Genomic DNA, 11885 nt, shown 5'->3' on the forward strand with positions numbered 1-11885 from the left:
GCCCATATTCACATGGAACTCAGTAATTCCCACGGAAGTGCTGCAACTATTTCCCTAATTCATACATTCCTGTATTTTTCAAACACAAAGTAAAACGACACATACGTACATCTCCTTGAGAGAAACTAAGGGAATGTTGACCTTCAGCAAGGTTTGTTAAATGGGTGCAGCTTCCCAGGAGAAGAGATGCAAGGGTTGTTATGATTGCAGTAGTTTGTTAGAATGAGTGTTTATTTAATCATTTCGGGGCCAGGGACCAGGTGATCTGAGAAGCCCATAGTTTGTGCTCCCTGGCATTCACGTCCGCCTGAACGTCACGGAGTGAAATCTCGAGGTGGTGCTCTATTAAGGCTGGATTGGGGTGCTGCTGTATTAGTGCTGGATTGGGGTGGTGCTCTATTAGGGCTGGATTGGGGTGGAGTTCTATTAGGGCTGGATTGGGTGGTGCTCTGTTAGGGCTGGATTGGGTGGTGCTGTATTAGTGCTGGACTGGGGTGGCTGTATTAGTGCTGGATTGGGGTGGTGCTCTATTAGGGCTGGATTGGGGTGGAGTTCTATTAGGGCTGGATTGGGTGGTGCTCTGTTAGGGCTGGATTGGGTGGTGCTGTATTAGTGCTGGACTGGGGTGGCTGTATTAGTGCTGGATTGGGGTGGTCCTGTATTAGTGCTGGATTGGGGTGGTGCTGTATTAGGGCTGGATTGGGTGGTGCTGTATTAGTGCTGGATTGGGGTGGTGCTGTATTAGTGCTGGATTGGGGTGGTGCTGTATTAGGGCTGGATTGGGTGGTGCTGTATTAGTGCTGGATTGGGTGGTGCTGTATTAGGGCTGGATTGGGTGGTGCTGTATTAGTGCTGGATTGGGTGGTGCTGTATTAGGGCTGGATTGGGTGGTGCTGTATTAGTGCTGGATTGGGGTGGTGCTGTATTAGTGCTGGATTGGGGTGGTGCTGTATTAGGGCTGGATTGGGTGGTGCTGTATTAGTGCTGGATTGGGTGGTGCTGTATTAGGGCTGGATTGGGGTGGTGCTGTATTAGGGCTGGATTGGGTGGTGCTGTATTAGGGCTGGATTGGGTGGTGCTCTATTAGGGCTGGATTGGGTGGTGCTCTATTAGGGCTGGATTGGGGTGGTGCTCTATTAGGGCTGGACTGGGTGGTGCTCTATTAGGGCTGGATTGGGGTGGAGTCCTGCTCCAGGGTTTCTAGCAGATGGGAGTAAGAACCTGGCTCACTAAGAACCTTTATTACCCCCATGGCAGTCTATCAGCAGCGACGTGACTAGAATGTTGTCCCAATTCAACAACCATTTATCCAGCATCCTCTACGTGCCCAGCACCTTGCCAGGTAAAGGAGGGTCAGACAGTGCTTCCTCATCTCCAGAAATGATACCTCCCAAGTCAAGACAGAGCTGGGTGAAATAATTAGAGGATCAGACAAGACAAGGTGTGATAAAACCTGTTGAGGGAATATGTTGCTGTGTGAGGGGCTGGGGGTAAACGGGAAAGGAGGTGGGTGCAGGGAGCACCTTCTCTGAGTTCTCCTCTAGCCCCATGCTTGTGTCAGTCCTCCCGGACCTAGCCCTTGGGAGGGAAGCCCCATTTCCCTGAGCCCAGCCAGCCCTCTTTATCCTTTTGGCTAGTGTCCCCTCAGGATGGCAACACAATGTCCCCATGGGCTGAACCAGAGCTTGGGGCAGTGGGAGCCACTCTGGCGTCTGCATCAGTACCCTCAATCCCTGCCAAATAGGCAGCAAGGCCTCACCCGGAACTGCCCCCCGGCGCCATCGTCCAGCTCCAGGATGTAGCCGTCCACAGGGCTGTGGGTGAAGGGTGGCATCCTCCAGGCCAGCGTGACGCTGTTGTTGCGGGTGCAGCATTTCTCCAGCTGGAGTAGGGGGACGGGTGGCACTGTGAGAGGGACACGCATGAGTTAGCACATGAAGCCCTCCGAGGGCCCCAGCCCGGTCCCCCACCCCACTCCATCCCAGGGATCCTGGCCCCCAGAGGACAGCCAGGCTAAATTCCTTCCCTGGCCACCCTGTAGTCACTCCCAGATGCCCAGGAGTCGGTCTCCAGGTGGGCCGGGGATGAAGGCAAGCACAGGTGACCTTGCGCTTCTCAAACCTAGGGGTTGTCCTTCCTGGAATCTCAGGGGGCCCGTGGCAGACGGCCCCACCCCTCTGAACCTTTGGCCCTATGGAAGGATGTCCTCTTTCCCATCTGCCCACTGAGAACCACTGGTTTCGACTCAGACTCATGAGGAACACATAAACAGTTCCAACAGAGTCCAGGTTCCCTGTGCTCCTGTGCGTGGCACAAGCCCCTAGGGATCCTCTCTGCAGGGCCCACAGCTAAGTGGCAGCCAGCCAGCAGCTCATGCCTGGAACTGGGAAGGTGAGGGGAGATGCCTTTAAACCTTTGGCTGGAAGCATTTAAAAGATCAGGGGACGACATCCAGGCAACAGAAGCAAGTCTCGAGTATTGGACAGTCAACCTAAAGAACTAAGGATTTGAATCAGTTGTATCAGAAGTTCTATTAAGGTGAGAGTGGGAGAAGCTTTTTTTTTTGAGACAGAGTCTCGCTCTGTCACCCAGGCTGGAGTGCAGTGGCGCGATCTCGGCTCACTGCAAGCTCTGCCTCCCGGGTTCACGCCATTCTCCTGCCTCCGCCTCCCAAATAGCTGGGACTACAAGCACCCACCACCATGCCCAGTTAATTTTTTTTTTTTTTGTATTTTAGTAGATATGGGGTTTCACCATGTTAGCCAGGAAGGTCTCCATCTCCTGACCTCGTGAAACGCCCTCCTTGGCCTCCCAAAGTGTTGGGATTACAGGTGTGAGCCACCGTGCCTGACCAAGTGGGAGAAGTTTAAAATTTTTCTAGCTCTAGTCAGGCTCAAGAGATTTTATAAATCAATAGAGTTCACTTTGACCTTTCTTTTTTTTTTTTAAAGGGAAAATTGAAACACCGTTTTTGTTAAAAGTACGTATTTCAATTTGGTTCCAAGAATTCGGCACGCGACTGGCTGAGCACAGCCTGACTCTCAGCCTCAGTTAATGAACTGGTAGGAGTCCTTGCTTCATCCCCTGGGCCCTGCTACACGTCTCTCCCACTTCCTCTCTGAACCCTGACCAGCCAGTGACCCCATCCAGTCCAGTTACCCCTGACAGTCCAGTGACCCCATCCAGTCCAGTTACCCCTGACAGTCCAGTGACCCCATCCAGTCCAGTTACCCCTGACCAGCCAGTGACCCCATCCAGTCCAGTTACCCCTGACCAGCCAGTGACCCCATCCAGTCCAGTTACCCCTGACCAGCCAGTGACCCCATTCAGTCCAGTTACCCCTGACAGTCCAGTGACCCCATCCAGTCCAGTTACCCCTGACCAGCCAGTGACCCCGTCCAGTCCAGTTACCCCTGACCAGCCAGTGACCCCGTCCAGTCCGGTTACCCCTGACCAGCCAGTGACCTCATCCAGTCCGGTTACCCCTGACCAGTCCAGTGACCCCGTCCAGTCCGGTTACCCCTGACCAGTCCAGTGACCCCATCCAGCTAGGAGCAGCATCTGGAGTGGCCCCAAGCCCCCCCTCCACACCCCCACTTTCCAAGGGGAGCTCTTTCACTGCAGCTCCTCCACTCTGCCAGGCTCCTCCTGCTTCTCAGCACTGTGTGTCATTTACACCTGGGGCAAGTGGCCTTTCCAGACCTTACTGGAGGTGCAAGCTGTGTGGGAGTGAGCATGGCAATGTGAGACTTCCTTTTCTTTAGTTTAAAATGGCCACGGATTTTGCAGGTAAGGACTTCCTGAGTTCACAGATTCTGCATGTGTGGTCCTCAGTCCACAAACACCAAAGAGCTTTATTTCCCTTCCCTTGACATCTGTGGAGGGGCAGCATGCAGAGTAGGGCTCTGGTTCTGGCCAGCATTTGCTGATTTCATAATGGGTTAAGTTATGCAAACTTTACTTAACCCCCTAGGGTCTCTGAACCCACCTTGCTCATTCTGCTATCATCGCTGACCTTCTTGCTCTTGGGACAGAGAAAACTGATTCTTGCCTCAGGGACTTTGGACTTGCTATCCGTCTGCTGCCTGCAAAACTCATTGCTTAGATTCTTCTCCCTCCTTCTCCTCCACCTCCTCCTCCTCCACTATTTCCTCCTCCTCCTCCACTATCTCAGCCACCATCTCCTCCTCTTCTACCTTCTCCTCCTCCTCCACCACCTCCTCCTTCTCCACTATCTCAGCCACCACCACCTCCTCTTCCACCTCATCCTCCCCCTCCTCCTCTGCTACCTCCTCCTTCTCCTCCGCCACCTCTTCTTCCTCCTCCTCCACTACCTCCTCCACCTCCTCCTCCACTATCTCAGCCACCACCTCCTCCTCTTCCACCTCCTCCTCCTCCTCCACTACCTCCTCCTCCTCCATTACCTCCTCCACTACCTCTTCCTCCTTCTCCACCACTTCCTCCTCCTAACCCCAAATCTCACCCCATGGCATCTACTGCTGCCCCTTCCTCTGATTCCTCTTCATAGCACCTGCCACCATCCAACATTCTATTATACATTTGTTTAGTGTCTATTTCCTGCTCGAGAGTGTAAGCCCAATCTTGTGAGTTGGTAGACTTGTTCACCATTGCATCTTGAGCATGTGGAATAGTGCCTGGCACATGGTAGACACTCCTCAAGCACTTCTGAATGAACAAATGATTGTTGTTGAACAAACGATCGTTTTTTTCACAAATGGGAAGCCTCAGATTCTGACGGGGTGCTTCTCACTCCAGCTCACATGGCTGTCAGGGGCTGAGCTGGGACTTGAACCTAGGTCCGTGACTCTGGTGTTCCAACTCTCCCACCCTGCCACACTCTGTGCATCACAGGTCCCCCTGTGGCACCGAGCTGCCTCTCAGACTGCATGCCTCTTTTGAAAGAAGCACTAACTGAACTGGGGCCAACCGCGGCTCACCCCTACATTTCATCTGAATGAAGTCCAGCTGGTGGATGGCCTGCAGCAGCGGCTCGCTGTCCAAGGTCAGATCAAACTCCGCAGACACTTTTGGCTCCAGGGCGCCTTTGACCCACTGCTCCTGAGACACCTGGACGCGTTTGATCAGAGCATCTGAGATCTTAAAGGAGAGCAAAGAGTTTAAGGTTTTGCTTTGCAAAGGAAAAATTGTGCAGCCAGGGGTGAGGAAGAGGTAGGGGCTTTGTCTCTATGGGACTCAGAGACAGAAAAGGGTTGTGCTCTCGAGCCATGGCAGAGATTAAATGACCCCTGCGCACCCAGCACAGGCTGTCTAAAAATGCATTGAAATGTTGTTTCAATCATATTTCAGAGTCACATGAAATGAAAAGAAGCACTTGCTGCCTAAAGAGAGTGTAGCAAACACTGTTGAGAAATACAAGATGCTTTTTAAATATAGAAATGCATCCTTCATTAGATCTGTTTTCCTAGATCTAGTACTTTGCAAAGTGAAACATACTAGCAGTTTGCCCCAGTGTCTAAAGAAAGCATATTCCACACCCCTAAAATTTCTAAGCCCACATCTGCTCCCTGCCCGTGTGTTTCCTCTGAGTTCTGCAACTTCTGCTCCAAACTTGACTGCATCACACCCATGGTTCTGCTCCCCTTTGCTGGAAAGTCCTGCTTATCAGACATTTGCACGTGTTCCTGTCGAGCCAGGATCTCGTGTATCTTTCTTGGGAACAATCAAAGGGATTCATCATTTTCCCCACTGACAGAGGCTGAATCACCGCCATGTTCCTGAGAGATACTCATGACCCTGAGTCAGCCTGAATGCAGGAGAGATGGCCCCGAGAAGATTGCACTGTCTGTGTAGGCAGCTGGTCACCAGCCATGCCTGCAGGACTCTGCACATTGAGATAATGGGCCATGTGGATTCTGCTAACTTGCTTCTTCCGGTGCAATCTGTCCAGCTTGTTTGGCAAGACTGTCCTTTCCCGTTTGTGGGGAAAATGTTGCAGTGAGGCATTTCAGCCCTAGAGATGATGTCATTTCACCTCCTCGTTTCATGCATGCTGCAAAATTAGGTCACATCTAGTGAGAGTCAGAGCCAAGGTGAGACCCTAGGTCTTCTGGAATCACTGAGCAAAGGAGAATCTGCTCAATCCAAGCCAGGAAAGGACTTGACTGCAATTTGGACTGATTTGGGGAACAGTGGGGCAGTTGGAGGAAGACCATCTGGTGTCTTCCAGGGACAGGCTCACCTGTAAGAACCCCGAGGGGTCGTTCTCCTTGATCACCTCCAGGCAGTACTCCATCAGTCCGGTGGACTGACGCAGCTTCAGTGTGCAGTGATTGATCTGGTCCCAAACCACCTGCAATGGAAAGACTCCTCTAAGTAACTGTCTCCTGAGAGGAAGAGCAGGCAGGCCACGGCAAGAGTCAGAGAACTAGCGCCAATACAGCCTGGTAGAAGCGGCGCTGGCCTGACCACCTCGCACCCACTCCTGTCTCGGCTCTACTGCTGAGCTCTTTGCTGGGAAATAAGTGGACTCACTTCCCAAGAAGCAGGGCTACAACACCCAACACAGAAACCTTTCTAAACTCATGACAGTCATGCAGAGAAACAGCATAATCTGGAACTCTCCATACAATCAGTGACCAGCTTCTTGACTGGCTTCTGACCTCTCTGTGGCCCTGGATAACGCGATGGTCTTAGCCCCCTCACTTATGAACCATGGGATCATCTCCAGCATGCATTTCTGCTTTTCTTGACAGTAGTAGTTTCTGGTCCAGTTATGAAATGTCTCTAGCACAGATGGAGCTCCTCAAACAGTGACAGCCCGTCATCAACTCAGAGAGTTCATGGGTGCCTGGTTGAGTCAGGGACTCAGTGTGATGTGAGGGGAGAGTCTCGTCTTCCCTTGGTGGTAACTGGCTGTGTATGTTATTGCTGACTGTTGAGGACATGAGCTATCAGAGAGGACCTGAAGAAGGGGACAGAGCTGGAGACCTGAACAGGGTCAGCGCTAGTCACTGTCATTGGTCACTTCTGCTCTGCAAAATGAGAACAAGAATAGTCCCTTAGATAGAAACAGGGAGGGAGAAGGTGGGCCTCTGACTTGAAATCCTCAAGATACAGGGCATATTGATTGATCTCTGTCAGGTCACATGAATGTAACTGAACCAGCTGGTGCATCCCTTCTTTGTCTCATTCATTCATTAGGTCATTCATTCACTCACTTAGCCAATATTTACCCAGTGCCTACTGTGTGCTCCACCCCACGCTAGTTGCAGAGGATGTGGCAGGGATTCAATGTGTCAGTCTCTCAGGTACCTACCTTCAACTTGTGTTCCCTCTCCTTTGTCACCTTGGTGAGCAGCTTGGCTTTCTGACGAGTTAAAGCATCCACAAGGGCATCACACTGAGCAACCAGGCAGGCTTCGTAGTCCAGTCCGTTTTCCTGGCAGAGGTCAGGGGTTGGTTGGGAAGAAGCAGAGAGTTTTAGGGGAGAAGATGCTAAAATCTGGTGAATGCTATAGACAAAAATATATTTCAGAGAAGTTCATCCTAGAGTTCTCTATAATGTTGTTAAATTAGAGACAATATTTATATGAATTAAGGCAGGTACTATGAATCTCAGCACAGCCATATGGCAGAACATTCTATAGTCATTCAGATCTTGTTCATAGGGCATTTTTAATGCCATGGGAAAATGCTTATTAGAGACTGTTAAGAAGGAAAAAAGGCAGGATACATGCTGTTCACAGCATAATTCCATACATTGTGTGTGTGTGTGTGTGTGTTTAAAGTAATAGAACAATATGTATCAAAGCGCTGAGAGTGGTCACCTCAGATGGGGGGATATTGGTGAACTTTTTCTTATCTGTCTATTTCCCCCTACCTTCCAAAGTTTCTATAACACCTACTTGTGCTTTTTTTTTTTTTTTTTTTTTTTTTTTTTGAGACGGAGTCTTGCTTTGTTGCCCAGGCTAGAGTTCAGTGGCGTGATCTCGGCTCACTGCAAGCTCCGCCTCCCAGGTTCACGCCATTTTCCTGCCTCAGCCTCCCCAGTAGCTGGGACTACAGGCAACCGCCACAACGCCCAGCTAATTTTTTGTATTTTTAGTAGAGATGGAGTTTCACTGTGTTAGCCAGGATGGTCTCCATCTCCTGACCTTGTGATCCGCCCGCCTCGGCCTCCCATAGTGCTGGGATTACAGGCGTGAGCCACTGTGCTTTGTATAATTGGAAAAAAGTAAGACAGACAAAAAAAAAATAATAATAATAATGCTCTTGCAGTAAAGTCTTTCTCAGTTTTTAAAAATCTCCTTCTGGGTCTCAATGTGGATCCAGACCTCATGTGATGAGCTGAATTTTGTCTTCCCAAGTTCATACATTGAAGCCCTAACCCTCCCCAGTGCCCCTGAATGTGACTGTATTTGGAGATAAGGCCTTTAAAGAGGTCATTAAGTAAAATGAGGTTGTATAGGTGGACCCTGGTCCAATATAACTGGTGTCCTTATAAGAAGAGATGAGGATACAGACGCACAGAGGTCAGACCATGTGGGGGCACAGGGAGAAGACGGACATCCACAGGCCAACGGGAGAGGCCTCAAGAGAAACTAACCCTGCTGACGCTTTATCTCAGACCTCCAGCCTCCAGAGCTATGAGAAAATAGATTTCTCCTGCTTAAGGCACTCAATCTCTGGTGTTTTGCGATGGCAGCCCCAGCAGGCGAATATATCTCATGTCTGTGAAACATGGGAAAAAATATGACTTAAAATGCCCCGTGGCTGAAGTCTGTACTTAACTTGTTAGGAAGGGTGGTTTTTAAGAATTCAAGGGGCCAGGCACAGTGGCTCATGCCTGTAATCCCAGCATTTTGGGAAGGTGAGGTGGGTGGATCATGAGGTCAGGAGTTCGAGACCAGCCTGGCCAATATGGTGAAATCCCGTCTCTACTAAAAAATACAAAAAATTAGCCGGGCATGGTGGCAGGTGCCTGCAATCCCAGCTACTCAGGAGGCTGAGGCAGGAGAATTGCTTGAACCCGGGAGGCGGAGGTTGCAGTGAGCTGAGATCACGCCACTGCACTCCAGCCTGGGTGACAGAGTGAGACTCTGTCTCAAAAACAAACAAACAAACAAACAAACAAAAAACAAGAATTCAAGGACCCTCAGTCCCTTTTCTTCCTCTAGATATGTCAATGCTTTATGGGTTTCTCATCTTATGAGTGGCTCCTCTATGTGTGTACATTCACACAGGAGCACTTGTGTGTGCACGTTCTCCCCTATAGACAGACCCTGAGGCCACAGATGGTGCCTCAATGATCTTTATATCCTGTGCTGGGCTCAGTACCTGACACAGCCTAAGAGTTCAGTAAACACATTTGTTTAGTAAACAATGCATTTATATTTTGATGCCTTGATGACATGGGCATATTTGGCCACAAAAGCACCATATACAGATGCCACCTAGGACAACATGATATGTAGAGTGCTAAATCACATCTTTCCAGCTCTCTCTAACTGGCTCTGTGTAAAAGTCCTTTCCTGTATCAAGTGTCGCGTGTGTGCCAATGAGTTGAGTATGTGATACTTTCAACACCCAAGCCTAGAGGGTAGGACACATTAACCTTCTAATGTCCATCACTGAGAAAATCCTCGCCACAAGACTTTTCCTTTCTTCTTCTTCTTCTTCTTCTTTTTTTTTTTTCTTTGAGACAGACTTTCGCTCTTGTTGCCCAAGCTGGAGTGCAATGGCACGACCTTGGCTCACCGCAACCTCCACCTCCCGGGTTCAAGCGATTCTCCTGCCTCAGACTCCAGAGTAGCTGGGATTACAGACACCCGCCACCGTGCCCAGCTAATTTTTGTATTTTTGGTAAAGACGGGGTTCTCCGTGTTGGTCAGGCTGGTCTCAAACTCCCTACCTCAGGTGATCCACCCGCCTCGGCCTCCCAAAGTGCTGGGATTACAGGCATGAACCACTGCGCCTGACCCCTTTCTTCTTATTACGACGCACAACGTGCAAACTTTCCACACTGAGTATTTCTCCTGACGCCAGAGTTGTGCTCACCTGGATCTGCTGCAATATGTTCTTCAGCTGAACCAGAAACTCCTTTGCTTCCTTTGCCTTATCCGAAACTCCATTTAAGGCCTGAGATAGTTGTGCCTGAAAAAGATATCACACATTAAAAAGAAAAAGTAGGTGTGAAAGGCACAGAAAATTTGCACTTCATCATCATAAAAGCTTATGTTTTTAAGAGGGGATAGGGCTGATTCCATGCATCTTCTGTTCTCATTGATGCAGGGACCACCACTGACCCATGATCTCTATGACATTTGTTTATTTTTCCAGCAGTGGTAGATTGGCCTACACTCTCTCATCCCCAAAGCTGGATAGAGGTAAGGAGCACTCAACTAATGGGTTGAAGCAAACAGGTCTGCCCCGATGTTTGCAGAGCACAAGACAAGAAGATAAATAGAGCCCTTGGCTTGGCCTGGCCCCCTCTATCCATCATCAGTACACGTTTGTATGGACATTCCAGACCCCAGGTCAAGTTCCGTCCACCCCATCCCTACACAGTCATCTCCTGGCCTGGGGTGCAAACCCTGGGGCCTGGTCTGCCCTGAGGGATAGACAGGAAGGGGGCTGTGGGTCCTGGAACTGGACTAGGTGTATGGACTGGTAATCCTATGGCATCCTGTAAAGGGGCACACAGGCTCCTATCCTGGTACCCTTAGCCCTGGGGACTCCTAACCTTGCAGAGAGGGGTGTGGCCAGCAGAGGTTTCTGAAGCACGAGGATCAGTTGCTGTGGCCCAAGAGTGAAACTGCAAGCTGAGCTCAAATCTATGGCTTTTGGCACCAGGCTTCTTTGTAACAAACCACGTACACACACTTGAATTTGTCTTTAAAACTTAGCTATTGAGTAGACATGACCTTGATTTTTTTTTTTTTTTTTTTTTGAGACAGGGTCTCACTCTGTTGCCCAGGCTAGAGTGCAGTGGCTTAATCATGACTCACTGCAGCCTCAACCTCTCAGGTTCAAGTGATCCTCCCGAATCAGCCTCCTGAGTAGCTGGGACTATAGGCATGCAACACAATTAGTGCCTAGCTAATTTTTGCATGTTTTAGTAGAGACGGTGTCTCGGAGGCTGTGTTGCCCAGGCTGGTCTCAAACTCCTGGTCTCAAGTGATCCTTCCACCTTGGCCTCTCAAAGTGTTGGGATTACAGGTGTGAGCCATCATGCCCATCCAGACTGTGACCTTGATTTTCAACATGACTCTCATTTTCCACATTAAAAAGCTGAGGATAGAACAAAGCAGTCAGAAGGTCCAGGGTCTCCTTCTCCCCCAGGTCCCTTCCTGGGTCTCTGCTCAGATGTCACCATGTCAGTGAGGACTTTCCCCACGACCTTGTGCAATAGCCCTCTCGCCTTCCCCTGGATAATTCTTCCTCCTAACAGTTGTCACCACTCAACCTAGAAAACTTGTTTGCTGTCCATCTCCAAGTCCTAGAATGAAGGACAAGGGCTTTTCTGGGTGGCTCACAGCTTATCCCGGCACTGGAAGAGCACCCGGCCCATGGTAGCATTAAATAAATATTTGTTGAATGCATGAATCAGTGAATGGGATTCTTTAGACCACACCAACGGTTGTCAAAGTGTGGTTCCAGACCAGCAACTTCGGCATCGCTGGGCGATTTGTTGAAATGCACCGTCTCTGGCTGCACTGCAGATCTGCTGATCAGAGGCGGTGGGTGAAGCCCTGGAGTCTGTGCTTTACCAAGCCCTCCAGGGGCCTCTGATGCAGTTTGAGATCCCCCTGGACTGTGCAAGTACAGCCTCCGCTGAAAACCTATGGAGAAGATGGCAAAGGGAGCCCACGGAAAGACACAGGGGGTAGGTGGAAAGACAAGGA

At 50.0% G+C, this 11885-nt stretch overlaps 1 protein-coding gene across 4 annotated transcripts in view; it reads right to left on the reverse strand.

Annotated features, from left to right (window-relative positions):
- The window catches only part of LOC105499169 (tripartite motif containing 67), a 61380-nt gene that overhangs the window by 15937 nt on the left and 33558 nt on the right, over positions 1 to 11885 (reverse strand). For 2 of the 4 annotated variants that reach the window (XM_071074388.1, XM_011771650.3), the window contains exons 2-6: positions 10039 to 10134; positions 7298 to 7420; positions 6221 to 6331; positions 4965 to 5118; positions 1760 to 1905 (exon numbers count right to left, since the gene is read on the reverse strand). In XM_071074388.1, coding sequence (XP_070930489.1) covers positions 1760 to 1905; positions 4965 to 5118; positions 6221 to 6331; positions 7298 to 7420; positions 10039 to 10134 — 630 coding nt within the window. Of the gene's footprint in view, positions 1 to 1759; positions 1906 to 4958; positions 5119 to 6220; positions 6332 to 7297; positions 7421 to 10038; positions 10135 to 11885 lie in introns of all 4 variants that reach the window. The other 2 variants (XM_011771651.3, XM_011771649.3) reach the window with 1 other exon arrangement.

This window comes from Macaca nemestrina, chromosome 1 (assembly GCF_043159975.1).
Source record: "Macaca nemestrina isolate mMacNem1 chromosome 1, mMacNem.hap1, whole genome shotgun sequence".
Lineage (NCBI taxonomy): Eukaryota > Metazoa > Chordata > Mammalia > Primates > Cercopithecidae > Macaca > Macaca nemestrina.